The following is a 17,662-nucleotide window of genomic DNA, read 5'->3' as shown; positions in this document are numbered from 1 at the left end:
AATTTTTTTTCCAACATGGATTTAATTATGTTTGGCTTTCATCTGCATGAAGCTAATTCTGTAAATTCATATTTTATCAGTTTTGACAATTTCAATTTTATATAACTCTGAAATTTAATTTTGTTTATTACATTGTTATAGATGACACTTTTGTTTCTTATTGTAAAGCTAAAAAGACATTTAAATTTAAAAATATACTAATTGGCAATTTAGTAAATTTATAAAAATTAGTTTTAGAATGCAAAAAAAAGAAGAAAAAGTCTTAAATCTTGCATTAAATCAATTGATTTTCTAATCTTGCAACTGACAATAATATGCATTTAAACATAGAAACTTGAGTAAGTTACGTAATTTTAACCAATCCTCTAGCTTATATGAAATAAAATTTAGTGATATTGGAGTTAGTATCTTGATAATTATTTTTGGAATGTATCGAAATATTTTAAAACTTTTATTACATATAGTGATTTTCTAATCTTACAACTGAGAAACCCATGTGTTTAAAAGATAGAAACTTGAATAAGTTACGTAATTTTAATCATAGCTTATATGAAATAAAAAGTGAAGTGATATTTGAGTTAGTATCTTAGTAATTATCTTAAGAATCCATAGAAAAACATTTTAAAACTTATATTACGCATAGTGATTTTCTAATTCTACTACTGACAATAGCATGTGTTTAAACATAGAACCTTGCGCGAGTTTTTCAGTTACATAATTTTGACTAATCCTCTAGCTTATTTGAAATAAACGCGAGGTGATATTGGAATTAGGCTTTTAGCACTGTTGTTAAGATAGATACGATGATAGAGCATTGGGGAAAAAATAATTTTACAGTTTGTTACATTGTATAGTTTATAAACCTCTTTGGTTGACCAAATAGGTTTATTAAATATGGTTGCCAGAACAACTATTTATACAGCTAGAATTACTCTTAAAGTAGGGTTAAAATATGATAACAGAAGAAAATTCATTCTCATTGTTTTAAATAAAACAAAGCATGATCGATAATTTTAATTATTACAATCCAATTTTTGAACGAATTCATTTAAATAGACATAACTTTATGTTACAATATAAAATTATTTTAAAATAGCCTATATTAGAGAAATTTGTAGAAAAAATTCTTATTTTTATTCAAAACTTTAACCATCAAATTTGGCATTCATTTGTATAAACATGCTTAAAAGGTTGAATCTTGAAATATTGCTCAATAATAAACAGTATAAAATCTAGCCAAAAATTAAAATATATACATTTCCGACTTAAAAATATCCAATTAAAATTTAAAAACAAAACAATTGCAACTGATATAGTTTTGGAATCATCAAAATGGCATTATACGGGAATAATTAAATTTAAAGTTGCAATTTTAATTAATTATTCCATTTTTTTCTTAGGCTTAAATATATATCCCCTTTCAGTTAATAAAAACCTTGAGATTTTATACCTTTCGTCTTTATTAAACATATTTCTTCATGGCAGTATTAAAAGTTAATAAAAGCCAATCACCTCGATTTATTATCCAGCGCCATAAACACGTATTACGAATTACAAAAACAAAATAATAAAATTTATTGAAAATTTTTAATACTCACTGATAAGATAGTGACAAGTGTTAAATTAAACTTAAAAGATAATAAGGAAAACATTTCTGTGCGGAAAAAAATTGATAGCACTTGCAAAATAACCTTAATTTGTTCTTAAATCACGGCTTTGCTATTTCAGCGACAACAGATTTCGTTAAGTTTACATACTATCTAGCCATTTTTTTTCGAACGTCATAATCTTTCAACTTTGGCATTTTTAATTAAAGAGCAAAGGAAAAAGTTAATGAAATAAATGAAGTGGTTGTAATTTGTGACATTTAATTCAACGGAAGCGTCGAGTCTGTTTTATTTTATATCTTTCCTTTTTTTGTAATGGTGTTTTTGATGAGTTTGTTTTTAATTAAATCTCTGTAGTTTTAATTGCGTTAACGCATGTTTCACTCTGTTGAAAGTTATAAATTCGGATTTGCAATCTTCATTTTTTTTATTTAATAATATTTTTAAATGAGACACAATATTGAATTTTATTGCCGAACGCTCCATCCATGTAGTAGATGTGAGACAGAAATATTTACGGACGTATTCAATAACGTTTTGAACCTAACTCAGAAGACCACAGAACAGGGTAAACTTTTCCTTGGCTTTTTGCGCGGAATTGAGTTGTATTTGTATTTCATGGATTGATAGCTAGGCAAATAACGAGATTATAAATTGTAATAATTTAATCTACAACGGATTAATTAATGCTTGTTTTTGTTAATTTGGCTTAGTAAGAACATATATTTCTCAAAATATACATAACAATATTTTACAAAATCTGCATTAGTTAGCCTGAGAACTGAAGTATGTTCTGAGAATAAATAATATGTAATAAAGTATGGTAAAAAATCTGAATATGGTAAAGTTTACCGTGTTTCTGGCTCGATTGGAAAACTAAAATTTCGGTAGTTTTTACCGAAACGCCTTTATAATGATTGTGATAAAATAAAAAATACAACGTGGTTTTATAATAAGCAATAAAATTTAGTAAATGTTGTGGTATTTTTAATTATGATGATGGTTAATGCATGGCATGGAAATCATTTATTCGGTTACTTTTACAGGGTGCGTAGCGTTTTTAAAAAGTACTTAAAGGTGCTTATTTTCGATTTTCGTTTTTTAAAAGCTCTTAAAGGTGCTTTTTTCATTATTGTGTTTTTAAAAAGTGCTTAATTTTCCTGTTTTCAAAATGAGATTTTTCCCTTTCAATGTTGATTTTCGCTACGATTTATGCAAAAAGACACAGTTCATATTGTTCTATTCAACGTTTTCACAATTAATTCAAACCCAATCAATCTATTTCGGCGTATTGTCAGTCCGTAGCGTATGAAAACGCCATTCCTTTTTCATGATTAAAAATTTCATGATTTTTGACAATTGTCAAAAACAATGCCAAAAGTTTTTTTTCCGGGTTAAAACAAGATAAAACCGTCAAAAATTGTCAAAAACTTTCCAACCTTTCCTAATTATGATATTTTTTTAAAGTGCTTAAAAATATTTTTTGAGTGCTTGAAAAGTGCTTAAAAGATGCTTATTTTTTGTTGAACAATTTGGCTACGCACCCTGTTTTACCTCTTAGTTTTGTATTTTTTAAATAAATGTGTGGTAATAGGAGCTATAATTTTGAAAACTAGAATTACCGATAAACTGTTACCACATGAGTGAAAAAATTACGAAATGAATGTTTTAAATATCGTATACTTTGTTTTTAGTAACCAGAATTATTGTTTATTTCTTTATTTTTATCAGAAAATTTATTATTATACAGTACGGTAATTTTACCATAATTTTTTTCTCCGTAAAAATAGTTTGCTTGAAAGTTTATGAATTAATTATAAATTGATAAACCAATTTTCGGCATCTTTTAGCGTTACCCCCCTTCTTTATATTGTGCTCCTTAAATATAGTGCTTTCTAAATCATTACATTTTATATTAAAAACAATGTTATATAGCAATATTTTTCTTTCATTACAGGTTTATCGCCGCTGGACCCTGCCTCCTGCAATTTACACCTAGGCCATTTAGATGGTACTGGTAATTCTCAATCTTCACCCCCACTATCATCTGGTGGTGGAGGGAGTCAGAGGACAAAGCGCATGCGCACATCTTTTAAACATCATCAATTAAGAACTATGAAATCCTATTTTGCCATCAATCAGAATCCAGATGCAAAAGATTTAAAACAATTAGCCCAGAAAACAGGTCTTTCCAAAAGAGTGCTTCAGGTAATTAATACATCTCAACTCCACTACCGTAAACCAGGGCAACGTTGCCAATTTTTTTTTCTTCCAATACCCTGATACTTGTTTGGAGGAGACAATCGTTCCCCTTACTGTTTTTCAAAAACAATATTTTTACTTGAATACGATGTCATCTATTTTATTATTTGTTTCAAGAAAAAAAAATCTAATTTTTAAAAATCATTAAAGTTATCTAGTTTACAGTTATTCCTATCAAATTTACTGATTTTTTTTAATATCCTTCTTTTCTCCTTCCTGATATGTTCTTGGATAAGACAATTGTGTTTCGAAATAGCAATAACAATATTAGTTTTAAAATACAGTAGAGAACCGATTATCCGGAACGATCGGGACTATCGCTATTCCGGATAACTGATTTTTCCGGTTTTCTGAATAGCTACAAAAAGCCGTTTTTTTAGTGTTAAACCCAACTAAAAAAAAAAAAAAAATATTTGGAAATAATCTTAAAAATAAGAAAAAACGATGAGGTAATACACTAATGACTATTTCTGAAATGATGGTAAGGTAAACATCTTTTAAAAAAGAAAGAAAAATCATATAATCTTATGAGGAAAAAAAAATTTTTTTTTAAAAATTGCGGGAAAATGTATCGAATTTCGTTCCGGTTTTTTGGTTTTCCGGTTTTCTGATTTCCGGATAACGGGTTCTGTACTGTAGAAGAAACAATTGCATTTTTTGTTTGTGTCAGCGAGTTAAAAAAAATCAAATTTCTTAAAAATGGCAAAGATACGCTGATTAGCTGTTACTTAAAATATTTTCACCAGTTTTAAAAATATGGTTTTACCGATTTGCCATTTTGATATGTTTTTGCATTATTTGCCCCAGGGAAGCAAAAATCACAATTTTAAAAGCCGGCAAATTGGCTCTAGCTAATAATTAGTTACTCAAAACAACTTTGTCCCCTTTTTCTTAATATAAGTATTAGCCTTTTGATGTGTTGTTCTAAGATGAGATAATTGTCTCTTCTATTGCTTCTTAAGAAGAAAAATATTTTTTTATGTCTTTCACAAAAAAAGCTGAAAGTTAAAAGCGAATTTTTATTAAATTGAATTGAAAGAAAGATTAATAAAAAATTCCAACGATTTTTCTGAAAAATGGAAATTTATCTAATGTATTTCTACACATATTCATGTTTGAAAATTTTTAAAGATTTACTTCTATAGTTTACACTGTAGAAAACTAATTCGTATGAGACTGAAAAAATTCAATCACGCGAATAATAAAGATATTTAAACATTATATATATAATACTAACTCACCTATCAAAACCATGGTTTCAGAGTGGTATTAGTTTTTCAGAAGAAAAAAATCAATTAAAATTCCAGAAAAAATATTTCTATTCTAATTTGGTGATGACGTTATATTTTGGTTGTTTTACTAGACACTACAGAATAAAAGAAATATCCAAAAACTAGTGTAAATGAAAAGTACCTTTATAATTTTCTTCGTTCTCTCAATTTTTGATGAACGACTTTTCATTTAAAAGAGAATAATTTTTGTTGTTTGCCTAAAAATTGCAAACCTGCACCAGAAAAAATAACAATAAAATATTTTTCTGTTTTTTTTTTAAATTTTTATATTTCATCCTATCCGTAATCTTGTAATTTTGCCAACCGTTTCTCGATTCTCATAGCAATAAATAAATAAATAAAAACACCACCACGACATATGGCATACGAATTTACTTCATTACATTTGAAAAGAAAAAACTTCAAAAGTTACAGTTTTAAGAAAAATAATTCTCCCGTTCAAAAGTTGACTAATTTTACCTGTAACTTTTAACCGCAGTTAGTCATAAATTCATCAGCAAAGGCATTTTTTTCTTCTTTTTTTGCGAAATGAAATTTTTTAAAAAAAAGAACAGAATTTGTTCTTGGGGTACATATATATTTCCAAGTTTTAAGTAGCTTTTAAAAAAAATTAAGTGGTCTTAGGATGGTGAATTTACGTAAACAAGGAACTTCAGAAAATGCAACTTAAGAATATATGTGTGTTTTCTCAAGTGGCTATTTGCATCGTTGTTTGCGGAAAGTTTATTTCAGTTTCTTACTTCTACGTTCGGTTTCTACTTTTAAATTGTCTGTTTTGTTAGTCGTTATTTGCGTTTATTGCTAACTCGTTCATAATTTGTGTCAAGAAAACGTACATGCGTCGTAGAAATAAAAATTAGTCATTTTCATTTAATAAATGGTAATTATCTTTTCAGAAACAAAAAGCAATGCTTAAGCACTGCATTGAATAGGAAATTAATCATTTTACATCACTTAATACAAATTATTATATTTTTAATAAATGCTGTTTTGATTATGATTTGGCCGAATTTATGAACATTCTTAAAATGCAACAAGCATGTGACACTCAATTCATAACAATCATAAAATGAAAATTAGCAAGTAGAAACATCAATTTTTTATTCCCTAATATTATTAAGTCTACACAGAAATATCATTAAAGATTCTACAATAATTTATTTTTATAAACATGAAGGCATAATAGGTGTAGATTAATTAATTTAAATACATGTGTATAATATTTCAAGTAATTTTCATTGGTGTAGTGATATTTAAATTGTTTGATTACTGTTGAATCATAGTACAGACGAGTGACTGTAGTATGTTATCAGCATAAACTATGATGTCTGAAACAGGATTACGTAATAACTGCCATGGAAATATATGGTTTAGTCACCATTGTATGATAAGTAAATAATCCCAAGAAACTGAAGCAGTAATACACTGCTGGACAATTGCTAAGGACGGATAACACTATCATCCATACCAACCTCAAAATGAAAGGAAGCAAAATGTTGAAAATTAGAATAAGTGCGGGATGTAGTAAGAAGAGGTATGCGTATGCAAATTTTTTTTTCCACGTCTGTTCATCACGTGATAGCGCTAATAAGAGCTTTAAAGGTTTTGACGCGTGTGGAGAGTTGTTGCTTCAAGTCAAAGTTTTACAGGAAAGATTTAGTTGACAAACTTGAAATTTTCGGCATGTCTTTCCGGTATCACTAAGATGATTTTAAGCATGACTGAATTATTGGAAAGATCGAAGAAAGGCGAAAAATAACAGATGTTGCCAGGGAGTTCGACATCGCTCAAAGCGTTGTTTCACGGCTGTGGAAATCATTTAAAACTACTGGAATGTGTAGTAGGCTGCACGGGGGAGGTCGTGTTAGAAGTACGACGCCTGCAGAAGACAGATACATCGTCCTATCAGAAAAAAGAAACAGGAGCACCACAGCTCAGCAGGTAACAAATCACTTTCTTGCTGCCACAGGAAAGCAGATTTCCCGAAAAACTGTTGCCAGACGTTTGAGGGGAGGAGGACTATACGCCCGCAGACCTGTTGTGTGTGTCCCATTGACCAGACAGCACCGTACGGCCCGTTTGCAATGGTGTCGTGAGCATCACAATTGGACTGAACAGGACTGGGCATGGGTACTATCCTCAGATGAGAGTAGGTTCAGTCTGTCATCGGATTGTAGACGCCTACTGATCTGGCTCGAGAGTAGTACTAGTTATTGTCCAGGAAAGTGACCGATATCCGACATGCATTGTCATGGTGTGGGCCCGCATCATTATCATTGGCCGCACGCGCCTACATGTGGTTGCGAATGGGACTATGACGGGCCAACGATACATTGATGAAGTTCTACATCCTCATATTCGTCTTTTCCGTGGTGCTGTCGGTGATCAATTTGTTTTTATGGACGACAACGCAACATGTCATCGAACACTCGCTGTTCAGGATTGTCTAGACAGCGAGGGTATTCAACGCCTCGTATGGCCATCACGTTTTCCAGATCTGAACCCCATTGAAAATGTTTGGGATGCTTTGGGGAGGCAATTTGCTGGTCGAAACTATCCTCCGATAAACAAGAACACCCTTATCCGTGCACTGATAGAGGAATGGGATAAATTGCCTCAGCAGCTGCTGGATAATGTTGTGCAAAGTATGATACGACGTATAGAATGTTGTATCACATTCCACGGTGGACATATCCCGTACTGACACCTTTCTTCAAGTTACCTGCTGACATTTAGGTGCGTTGTTCCATTTTTTCGTGCGCAGCATCAAATGAACATTTTTTTCTTTCAGGTGTTTCATAGCTTTTGTACTTTCCAGAACAATGAATATTCTTTATTCTAACATCTAAACAGTGTGGCAACTATATTTTATCCTACTAGGCCTCATGTCCCGCTTAATGTTATGCTACATTGCAAATTTGTGATCCGTCCTTAGCAATTGTCCAGCAGTGTATAATACTTGATTAAAAACTTCATTTGTTTCAATATACAAATTTAAAATAACAGTCAACATGTTTCAAAAGCACAAAAACAGGTGCCTATTTTCAGGACTTGTCAAGCGTAAATGAGAAGAAGCAAAAGTGATTTAAAGTATAAAACGTAAAGTTGGGAACCGAGGATGGAAAAATAAAAATGAGAAGGAAAATTTTTTTAAAAAAAAAATAAAAAAAAGAGAGAGAAAAATAAAAGATTGAGAGGAAAAGTTTTTCTTTTTTTCTCTCTCTCTCTCTCTCTCTCTCGGCTACCGTGTTTTTTTTTTTTTTTTTTTTTTGTTTTTTTTTTCAGTTTTGTTTCTCACAATTATTTTTTCGTTAATAATTTTACGGTTTGTACTTCAAATCACTTTTGTCTCTTCTCATTCACGTCTGGCAAGTCTTGAATATGAGCGCCTGTTTTCGAGCTCTTGAAACATGTCAACTGTTATTTCTAATTTGTATATTTTTAAAGCGACTACAGTCTTTAATCAAATTGCGATTACAGCAAATTTTCTTGGCATTTTACATGGTACAAAATAACGACACTTTGTGAAATAGCTTAAATGCTTTTGTCCTCTTTGTTTTACTATCTATATATTTAATATTCTATCTATTTTGTTTCATATCCTAATAATCCTAATTCTCCTTAATAACATAATCCTAATTTTTCTTCATCTTTTGTTTGTGTGTCAGACATAATTTTTTTAACCATCCAATTTTATTACATTGAATTAGAGATATCGTAAGTTATTCCTAATTATAATGGTAAAGATTATTACCGCATAAATAGCATATATGATATCATTTTATGTTAATTAGGTTCGATTTCAACATTAGAGGTGACAGTTTTAACTTAGGTGGGAACAGCACACCCTTACACTTTAGGTTAATTATTTTGTTAATCCGGTTTAATTAGCTAATAAATGTAAAATTTTATCAATATAATCTAATTTAAATCAGATTTTTTTTAATAGCCAGGCATCCCCTTATGTTTATATAGAAACTATTTTTATAAATCAATATTATACATAATTTCTTTCAACAATTTTTCAATCCGAATAAAACTTTTACACCAGCCGGTAATTTCTAACAAAATGAAGAAGAAAAATTCATGCTAACTTTACAAATCAACATTTGACGTTCTATTGAAAGAACATCTTAATCTTGAGGATTAATCTTGCCTCACCAAATCCTGGGAACAGTTGGCATGAATTTATGATATCATATTTTCTTCTATAACAAGCCACAAAACCCAGTGTGAAAACACTTGAGGATATTTAGCGCCAAGATACATGAAGTATTCTGAAATATACGATCGGATATCTAAGAAGAACAGAAAAGAAAAAGGAACGTTATATTCCGCCATAACTCTCGAAACGGAGGGAGCCATTTGGATTTCGTCCAAGTTATGTCTTCCGTTTCTTCGAAGACACCCTCTTGGTTCTTCCGAAGATTTGCGACCCGAAGAGAAGAGCTGCTGAATTTCATACGTCATTTTTACCATGTAGTAAATCTCGCCAACTGAGCCATGCATCCTGCCGAAGAGCACTCACAAAATAATCATCTTTTTCAAAAGTTGTATAATTTTTTTTAAAAAGATGTTACTCGATGCAACAGACTTTGTTGCTCGAAAGAGTAGGGTTGATAAAATAACAGGAAGGAAATTTTTGTTCTGAAGAATTTTCTATTCATGCGAAGCGAATTAGTAACCGAATTTTTAAAGTAAAATGGTATCTTTATTAAGGACGTATTTAAACAATTATCTAATTTTAGGAAAGATAAAAACGTTGTGATTTAATATATTCTTTCTTATAAAATAATTAATTTTTAATGCCAGTCTTTAAGCAACTTAAACCACAATGGTCTATTTTTGCTATCGACATTACTTTCTTTCTTTCTTTTTTTCTTTTCTTTTGCTTGTTAGTTTGCACACGTTGTTTGTTATTCTACTATAATTATTCATTAGTAGTAATAAATTACCATTTGTTTCTTGGAAAGCCATTTTTTTTCTTGTAACGTATTGTAATTTAGCTTCGACTGACTAACTACTACGTAATTTAACAAACTCTTTAAAATAAAATATTTTTAATAATCTATGATGCAAAGTTTAATACATAAATTTAGCGGCTATATTTCAATTATTCTCTTTCTTCTTGTTTTTTTTTTTTTTTTTTTTTTTTTTAAATATAAAATCATTGCAAATGAAGAAAAAATTCAAGTTGTTCAATAACTGAAAGGTCGTAAATGATCTACAAATTTTTATCATTTATATTCAGAATTTGCGCTTTAATTAATGATCTGAATCAAAATATCGAAGGCGCAATGTGAGTTTTCTGAATTTATTAATTTACAACAATTGAACTGAAACTTCTAGAGTATTTTCATATGCAATAAGTAACATTTGGAAATGTAGTATAACAGCTCATGTCATTACTTAATCACGCGAGAACACTCTACGATGTTTAGGAATAACTTCTTAACGAGAGGGACCATACTGCTGATATTTTATCTCAGTTGCTTAGTAACCAAAAAGAAAAACTTGGAATTCACAGGAAAAAATCAAAGAATTTCATCAAATTCTTCTCAGTTGCGTAACAACAGAGAGGAGAAAACTTTTCACTTAAACAACACAGAGTGTTATCCCTTGTGAGAGTTAAGACGTCTTCTGTTATCCCATCTGTTTTATCCTATCTGTATTATATCTGTTCCATTCTATCTGCATTATATATGTTTTATCCTATATGTATTACATCTGTTCTATCCTATCTGTATCATATCTCTTCTATCCTGACTGTATAATATCTGTTTTATCCTACCTGTATTATATCTGTTCTATCTACAATATATATGTTCCCTCCTATCTATATTATATTTGAAGAAACGTAGAACTATCCCTATTATTAGCCTCTTATTAGTACTTGTATCTAATTTGTTATCGTTTTCATGTTCTGATTAGTTTTGCTTTTATTTTAGGTATGGTTCCAAAACGCTCGGGCGAAATGGAGACGGAACAACAACAAACAACCAGATTCTGTTTCTGGTATGATTACCAGCGAACAGCCGTCCACCCCTCAGTTGCTCCAGGGCGGCCACATGGGGGGAGGGATCTGTAGCCCCGGAGCTACCAGTTCCTATTCCGAGCCCAGTCCAGTGCATTCCTGTGGTGGTGTCGCTTCAGATGGCTCCCTGTCCACCCACGTGGGGCCTGGAGCATCCATGGACTTTGACAGTAGTGATCCTATGACCCCACTGGTCAGTCACCAAGGACTTAATCCAGGATCTGTCCATAATGGAGATAATGTCTCTTTCCATGTCACATCCTTCCATGAACTGTTCTGATAGAACAATTTCAACAAAAAACTCTCATGAATATTCCTAAAGTCGATCATGCCCATGCATTTTTTTAAAAGATCCATCAGCAACATCTTGGACTCTTTCGATTGCACGTATAAGTTTGGAATTGAACAAAATAGTAATTTTTTTGGTTAATGTATTAATATTACCATCTTAATATTATATATTGCATTGCATAAACAATATTATGTGTCTATTATATTATTAACACTTCGCTTACGGCGCTTAGTATGATGAAGCCCGTCATTCTGGTCCACCTGTGTTACCAGCCGTAAGCAAATGGTTAATATTATTTTGAAATTTAAACTTATTCAAGGGTCTCAGGTAAACGTTTCAGAATTTCTAGGTGGGGTTGAGGGTATCCTGAAGACTCGAAGTATCAAGCAATGCTGGGTCGGTAATACTTTCCTGCAGCGGTGATGTGCATAAGAATAAAGGAAAAATCACCGTACTTGAATATTTGTTTTAATAATAAATGTGCAAACGCGAAAGGAATACGGACCAAAGAAAGTGTTCGAAGTTGCAATTCAGATCTCATATCTACGGAACATGGAATTCCTGAATATTCTGTGTCCTTGTGCGAAATGACGATTCAGTGAAGGAACGATCGAAATTTTCTTGCAACATCATCTGCCTTTTTAGGAAAGCCTTTCTGACCTTGCATCTCTGCGATTTTAAGTTGATAAGATGCACCTTGCCTCTCTTAGAAATTCTGAAACATTTAGCTGAGACACGTTGCATAATAATATAGTTTCTTTTTTTTTTCAAATATGTTTTTATATCAACAAGATATACAACAAGGAAGCCATATTTTGCTGTTAAAATAAACAGTTTGTTTTCTAACATCGTTCTTGTTGAGTAAGGTGCTCTTCAATTACCCCTTTAATATTTACTTTTAGAATCCGTGCAAAATATTAGATGAAAAATTTTGTCCATTAGAAGACAAACATTAATATTCTCGCTTGTCTTAATGATGATTTGTTACATTTTCATAACATTTCTTTTTTCTTCCTCAAATATTAATTTCTGACCTCATTTGTGCCTGTAATTTTTACTTTATTTTTGAAAAAGTTTCATGATATTATTATACATTAACAGTTGCGAAAACGAAACACCCAGTACATTTTTGATTCAACGCCGATAACAAGTTAATTACTTTTTAAATGGAAGAACAGCAAGGATAGCAAAACTCATATTTTTTAAACTACAAATAAATCTACTAGCTCAAAATCAATATTATCTAATAGAAAACTTTCATTGAAACTTGACACTTATTAATAATTGTTGAAGAAATCTCGATTTTTAAAATTAATTATTAAAATCGTTTATCGGTTTCATAAAATAAGTATGAATTAAATGTTTCAAAACTCTCCTTTTCTCATAATAATTATTTGAGACACCATATTGCAGATTTAATTATTTTATTTATTTTATTTAATAATAAGAATTATTGTTAAAAGTGAAGTGTGGAGAATAACCATTATCATCACATTATTTTTTGTTCGAATTTCCTTATAATTCATTTAAACTTTATATATTGAAATTTAATGGGAATATCTAATTTATCTTGTTTCCGGGAGAAAAAAATCTTTTTAAAAAAGTTTATTGTTGAAGCTTAACTCTAAACCAAACGTGTTTTTTTGGTTATGTAAACCATTTTCACTCGATTAACTTTCTTAACTAAGATAACAATTTAAATGGTTTTGATAAAGCTTAAAATTTACTTTGAGTTGTGTAAATTGAGACGTTCAATTCGAATATCAACTTAGTTAATGTTTAGAATTTTTAAAGAAAATATCTCTAATCTAGACACAACAATGTTTGTGCTTTTAAATCTTTATTTGTACAATCGTGAGTTTTTTTATAGCATGGTTTTAATAGTCAATTTTAACTAAATTTTGACTTGTTAGTATAATACAAAGAAAAAGTAAATGTTAGTTTTAAAAAAATCTCTGGCAGTCATCTTCTAAATTGTAGAATGACTTAATTTTTTTAAATAGCTATAAGGAAGTTGTTTATTTATATATATTTTTTAGCTTATAATTCAGTATCTGAATCTACTTCTTTTTGATACTTAGTAAGAATTGTATAAAAACAATTAAAAAATGATAAAAATATTTAAATTATTAAAATTATTTAAATCATTAAAATCATTCAGAGAAGTTGAGAAAAAGAATTTGCGAGCAAAGAATACTGAAAAAGACTAGTTATGAGAAAGAAAAAGGCAGAGATTTGATTTGCTTATTATCTAAATAAAAATTTTTAATTGTAGTCTAACTCAATGTCTTATGAAAAAATATTAGTGCAGCAATTCTTAAAAATGATATTTTATTGTTTATAATCATGAAAATCGTAGCGTAAAATAAATCTCATAAGCTATTTTACATTTATAACAACTTTTAACTTATTATAATAAGATAAGCTTTATTACAGTATTCCAGTTATTGAAATAAATTTGAAGATTTAAAATATTTGTTGGAATATTGTATAATATTTTAAGAAATAATTTTTAAATTCCTCTTAAAACAAATTAATTTATCTTATAAATTCTTTTATTCTTTCATTTTCGTTCCATTTTAATCAAATTCCTACTGTAGAACTAACAACGTTATTCACATCAAATTTGAGATTTTCATTTTGAAAGATTATATTTCTTTCAAATCATTAAATTTCTTTTATTTTATGCGTTCGTTAATCTTATTTCATTGCTTAAATAAATGCGATTTTAAAACAAATTGTAACGAGGATTAAACATATAAATTTTATTACTTATTACGAACCCAAATATAAAAGCAATTTTTTAAAATCTTATTTATATTTTATCAGCCTTTTTCAAATTTATTTTTGAATAAATCGATTCCATGTTTATTAAATAATCTTAATCAGTTATAAATCAAATTCAGAAATGTTAATTTGCATAATTCAATTTGTGTGAATACGTTAATCCTAATTAGATTAAGTATTTGTTGAGTTAATTTGTTCATTCCGAAGATCTAAAGCTGCTTATTTTAATCTATTCTTAGCAAGTTTTTTTTAAACTTATTATCACGAAAAATCGGATGGAATTTAAACCATTTTTATGCAGCTGTCAAGTATCAATAGAAAGTAAAGTCAACACACGTGTCAGAAATGTATTTTTTGAAACTTCTTCGTTCATATGTTGAAATTTACTTGAAAGAACCTAAATTATATATATTTTTAAAATATTTTTATTTTAATTTTACAGACAGTTATTCCTACATCTCTTTTAAATTAAAACTGCAAACATTTCCTTTTGTTTTGCAATATTACTGCAAACATTACTTTTTGCATTTGATATTATTTTCTAAATCACATGAAAATTCTCTGTGAGATTTTAGGAAAATTTCAGTATTTTAGGAAGATTTTTATTTATAATGGTTTGCTGATTATTTATTTCACTCCTGCAGCTAGAGCTGTAAATTTATGAAATTTTAAGAATTTGTTAATTTTTAAAAATTTTTAAACCAAGTTTTTCTAAAGACAAAGAATAATGCTTAAAGGTCTATATATAAAGTATTATACCAACATTATTAATTCTCAAAAAAAAGCAAGTAAATAATTTAAATGTTGAAGTACCTTATGAAAAGAATTCGTATGAATGAAAAATTCTCTCTTTGTGTCCAAAATTATATATTTGTCAAGAATTAATAATAATAAATCCCCAAAATACTAGTGTGTTTTGACTATGTTAGTGCCGTGCGCAGTTTCTAAATCATTCTTTATAAAGCCAAATTGTTAATTCTTTGAATTATACAAATTCTAATTTTATTATTTGGGAATAAATAGTAATTCTGTCCAAAAATAGCTTTAAGTTACGCAAACTATTATTTTTTACATCAAGATAGATCAAATATTTAATTGTATAGCATGCTTTTTCCCTTTCTTTCAAATATCATGTCTTTTGAAACTGTTTCTCCAGTATTTTTTTTTCTTAGCTCACATTCGTTTAATGGCACTCATACGTGACATTTGTGTAAGGTACTAAAAGCAAAATAAAAACTAAACAAGTTGATGGAGTCTTCTAAATAAGTGTGTTTGGGCAAAGCGACACAATTCATAAATGTAAATACCAGTTCAATAACTAATAAAAAAAGTTTGGTTTTTGCGGTAATGCTCTTCTTTTCGAAGAGAATTTTCGATTATTTGTATAGAACATCTGACGCTACACTTTCATCGACAATGCATATCTGTTTTTGTGTATATAATTTTTTTCTCTTGTTGTGTTGCTGATCACATTGCATTCATACATATTTTATATAGAAATAAATACTCACTGATACGCATTCTGGTGAATTGCCGGTTGTAATAAATTCATGGTTACACAGTAAACGATGAAATGCATCGTTTTTGTTTATTGTACAGTTTTATTGGGCATAAATAAAATTTCATTGTATTTTCATGTAATTGATGCCTCTGCCTTTTCATTTCTTTAAGAAACTACACCTTGTTGTTTAATCTTAAATATTCTTGAAATACATAAAGGAAATGACGAATTACAGAGAAGTTGAATTACGTGTAATTTTGACCATAAAAGGAGAAAAAATACTCCTACATTGAGAAAAAAAGTATGGTCAAAACTACTTGAATATGGTTACTGTGTTTCTTGCTTTGTGCAAACACCAAAAAAAGGTAATTTTTACCGAATCACTTAGGTAATGACTTTTTGGTAAAATTAACAAAAAAATATGGTTTTTATTACCATGCTCTTTGGTAGTAAATGCTGTAAAATTAGGAAATTTTAATCAAATGGCTGTAATGTTAGCAATGCTAGTTTGAAGTGACTCAAAAATGTAGGGCCGAGGTTGCCCAGTGGTTAGAGAATTAGACTCCGGTCCGGAGGAGATGGGGTTCGATCCTAGACTCGGCTACGATCCACCGAGTACATGCGAAATACGTGTTTGGACAATCTGTGGAATTGAAAGCTCTGTGGTCAATCGCTGATCAGTACTGCTGGTACAGGGATCTGGAAAAAATTTCCTTCCTCTTCAGATCTATGTATAAATTGAGGAAAGAGCCTCACAAATTGTAATGGCATGCGTTCGAATATTCACAAGGGATGCTTCTCAGACCGTCGCCAACAGCCCAATCTGCAGCTTTAGTATGACGAGAACTACCGACCCGACACAAAAATGTTTAATTTTGATAACCTCTATTTTATTTAGCAAACGATTGTTAACTTAGTTTCTCGCCTGTTCTTTCTTTTTTTTTCTTTTTTTTTAAGCTGCAAATGAACATCTACCACCATTTAAAACTATACAAAACGTGCGCATTTGTAGATGTACAAATGCCTGAACAGGGCTAAACTAAACCAGAAGCTTAACGGTTAAGCATCAGGGCTGTCCCAACATCTTAAAATGGAAGCAGGGTCCATCGCAACCCTGGGTACTTCGATTTATTTATTTGTTGTAACGCACACACAGCACTAAGATATTAAACCCACAACCTCTATTCTTCAGTGAGCTCGGCAGAAGGACAACACCTCTCGGCAATGGAAACCCTAATAAATGACTGTTTTATTCAAACCTCAACACGCAGCATTGTTCTTCCGCTAACCACTCTGAAGCGTATATGTAGTGGGCTCAAATCCCACCATAACATACGATTTATATTCTTGCTGGCTTTCACAAAATTGTGCTAGCTGTTTTTCAGACTGAAAAGAGTAAAGCCGCACTTTGCATTTACAAAGAAACCAACATATGTACGTAAATAAATGAATAAATCCCACTATCTCATAAAAGATGGTTGTAGTTGTTTATTTACGTTGCACTAAAGCTTTCACAATGGGCTATTGGCGATGATCTGGGATACATCCCTGAGGATAATCCGATGACATGCCATCACAATTTTGATCCTCTGTAGAGTGATGACTCCCCCGCTTTGATAGTCCAAAGATCCAGAAAAGATGGATAAAACAGTCAGACCATGGTATGATATTTCTGAGTTTAGATTCTTTAAAACACTTTAATTAATCATTTGAAGCCATCATCCTTGTTTCTTTAACCCTTGTTATAATTGAGAAATTACATTCAAATAAGAAATAACTAACAGTCATATAAGTCTTGCCAACATTTAAATAAACAGCCATTTTAAATAAACAGTAGAGGCGTAAACAGATTAGCACTCTTCTATTTGGTAAGAGCCAAAAGCATCA

The 17,662-nt window shown here is 30.1% G+C and overlaps 1 protein-coding gene across 1 annotated transcript in view; it reads left to right on the top strand.

The window, feature by feature from the left end:
* The window catches only part of LOC107449261 (LIM/homeobox protein Lhx9), a 64,310-nt gene extending 48,395 nt beyond the window's left edge, over positions 1-15,915 (top strand). Inside the window, exons 3-4 of the mRNA XM_016064750.4 lie at positions 3,565-3,815; positions 11,110-15,915. Of these exons, the coding sequence (XP_015920236.1) occupies positions 3,565-3,815; positions 11,110-11,475 (617 nt within the window). The 3' untranslated portion in view covers positions 11,476-15,915. The remainder of the gene's footprint in view (positions 1-3,564; positions 3,816-11,109) is intronic.
* The last annotated feature ends 1,747 nt before the right edge of the window (positions 15,916-17,662 follow it).

The sequence above is a fragment of the Parasteatoda tepidariorum genome, chromosome 10, assembly GCF_982258835.1.
Source record: "Parasteatoda tepidariorum strain Cologne lab strain chromosome 10, Ptep-v5.0, whole genome shotgun sequence".
Classification (NCBI taxonomy): domain Eukaryota; kingdom Metazoa; phylum Arthropoda; class Arachnida; order Araneae; family Theridiidae; genus Parasteatoda; species Parasteatoda tepidariorum.
The sequence above is the reverse complement of the archived record's forward strand: the minus strand, read 5'-3'. Positions and strand labels throughout refer to the sequence as shown.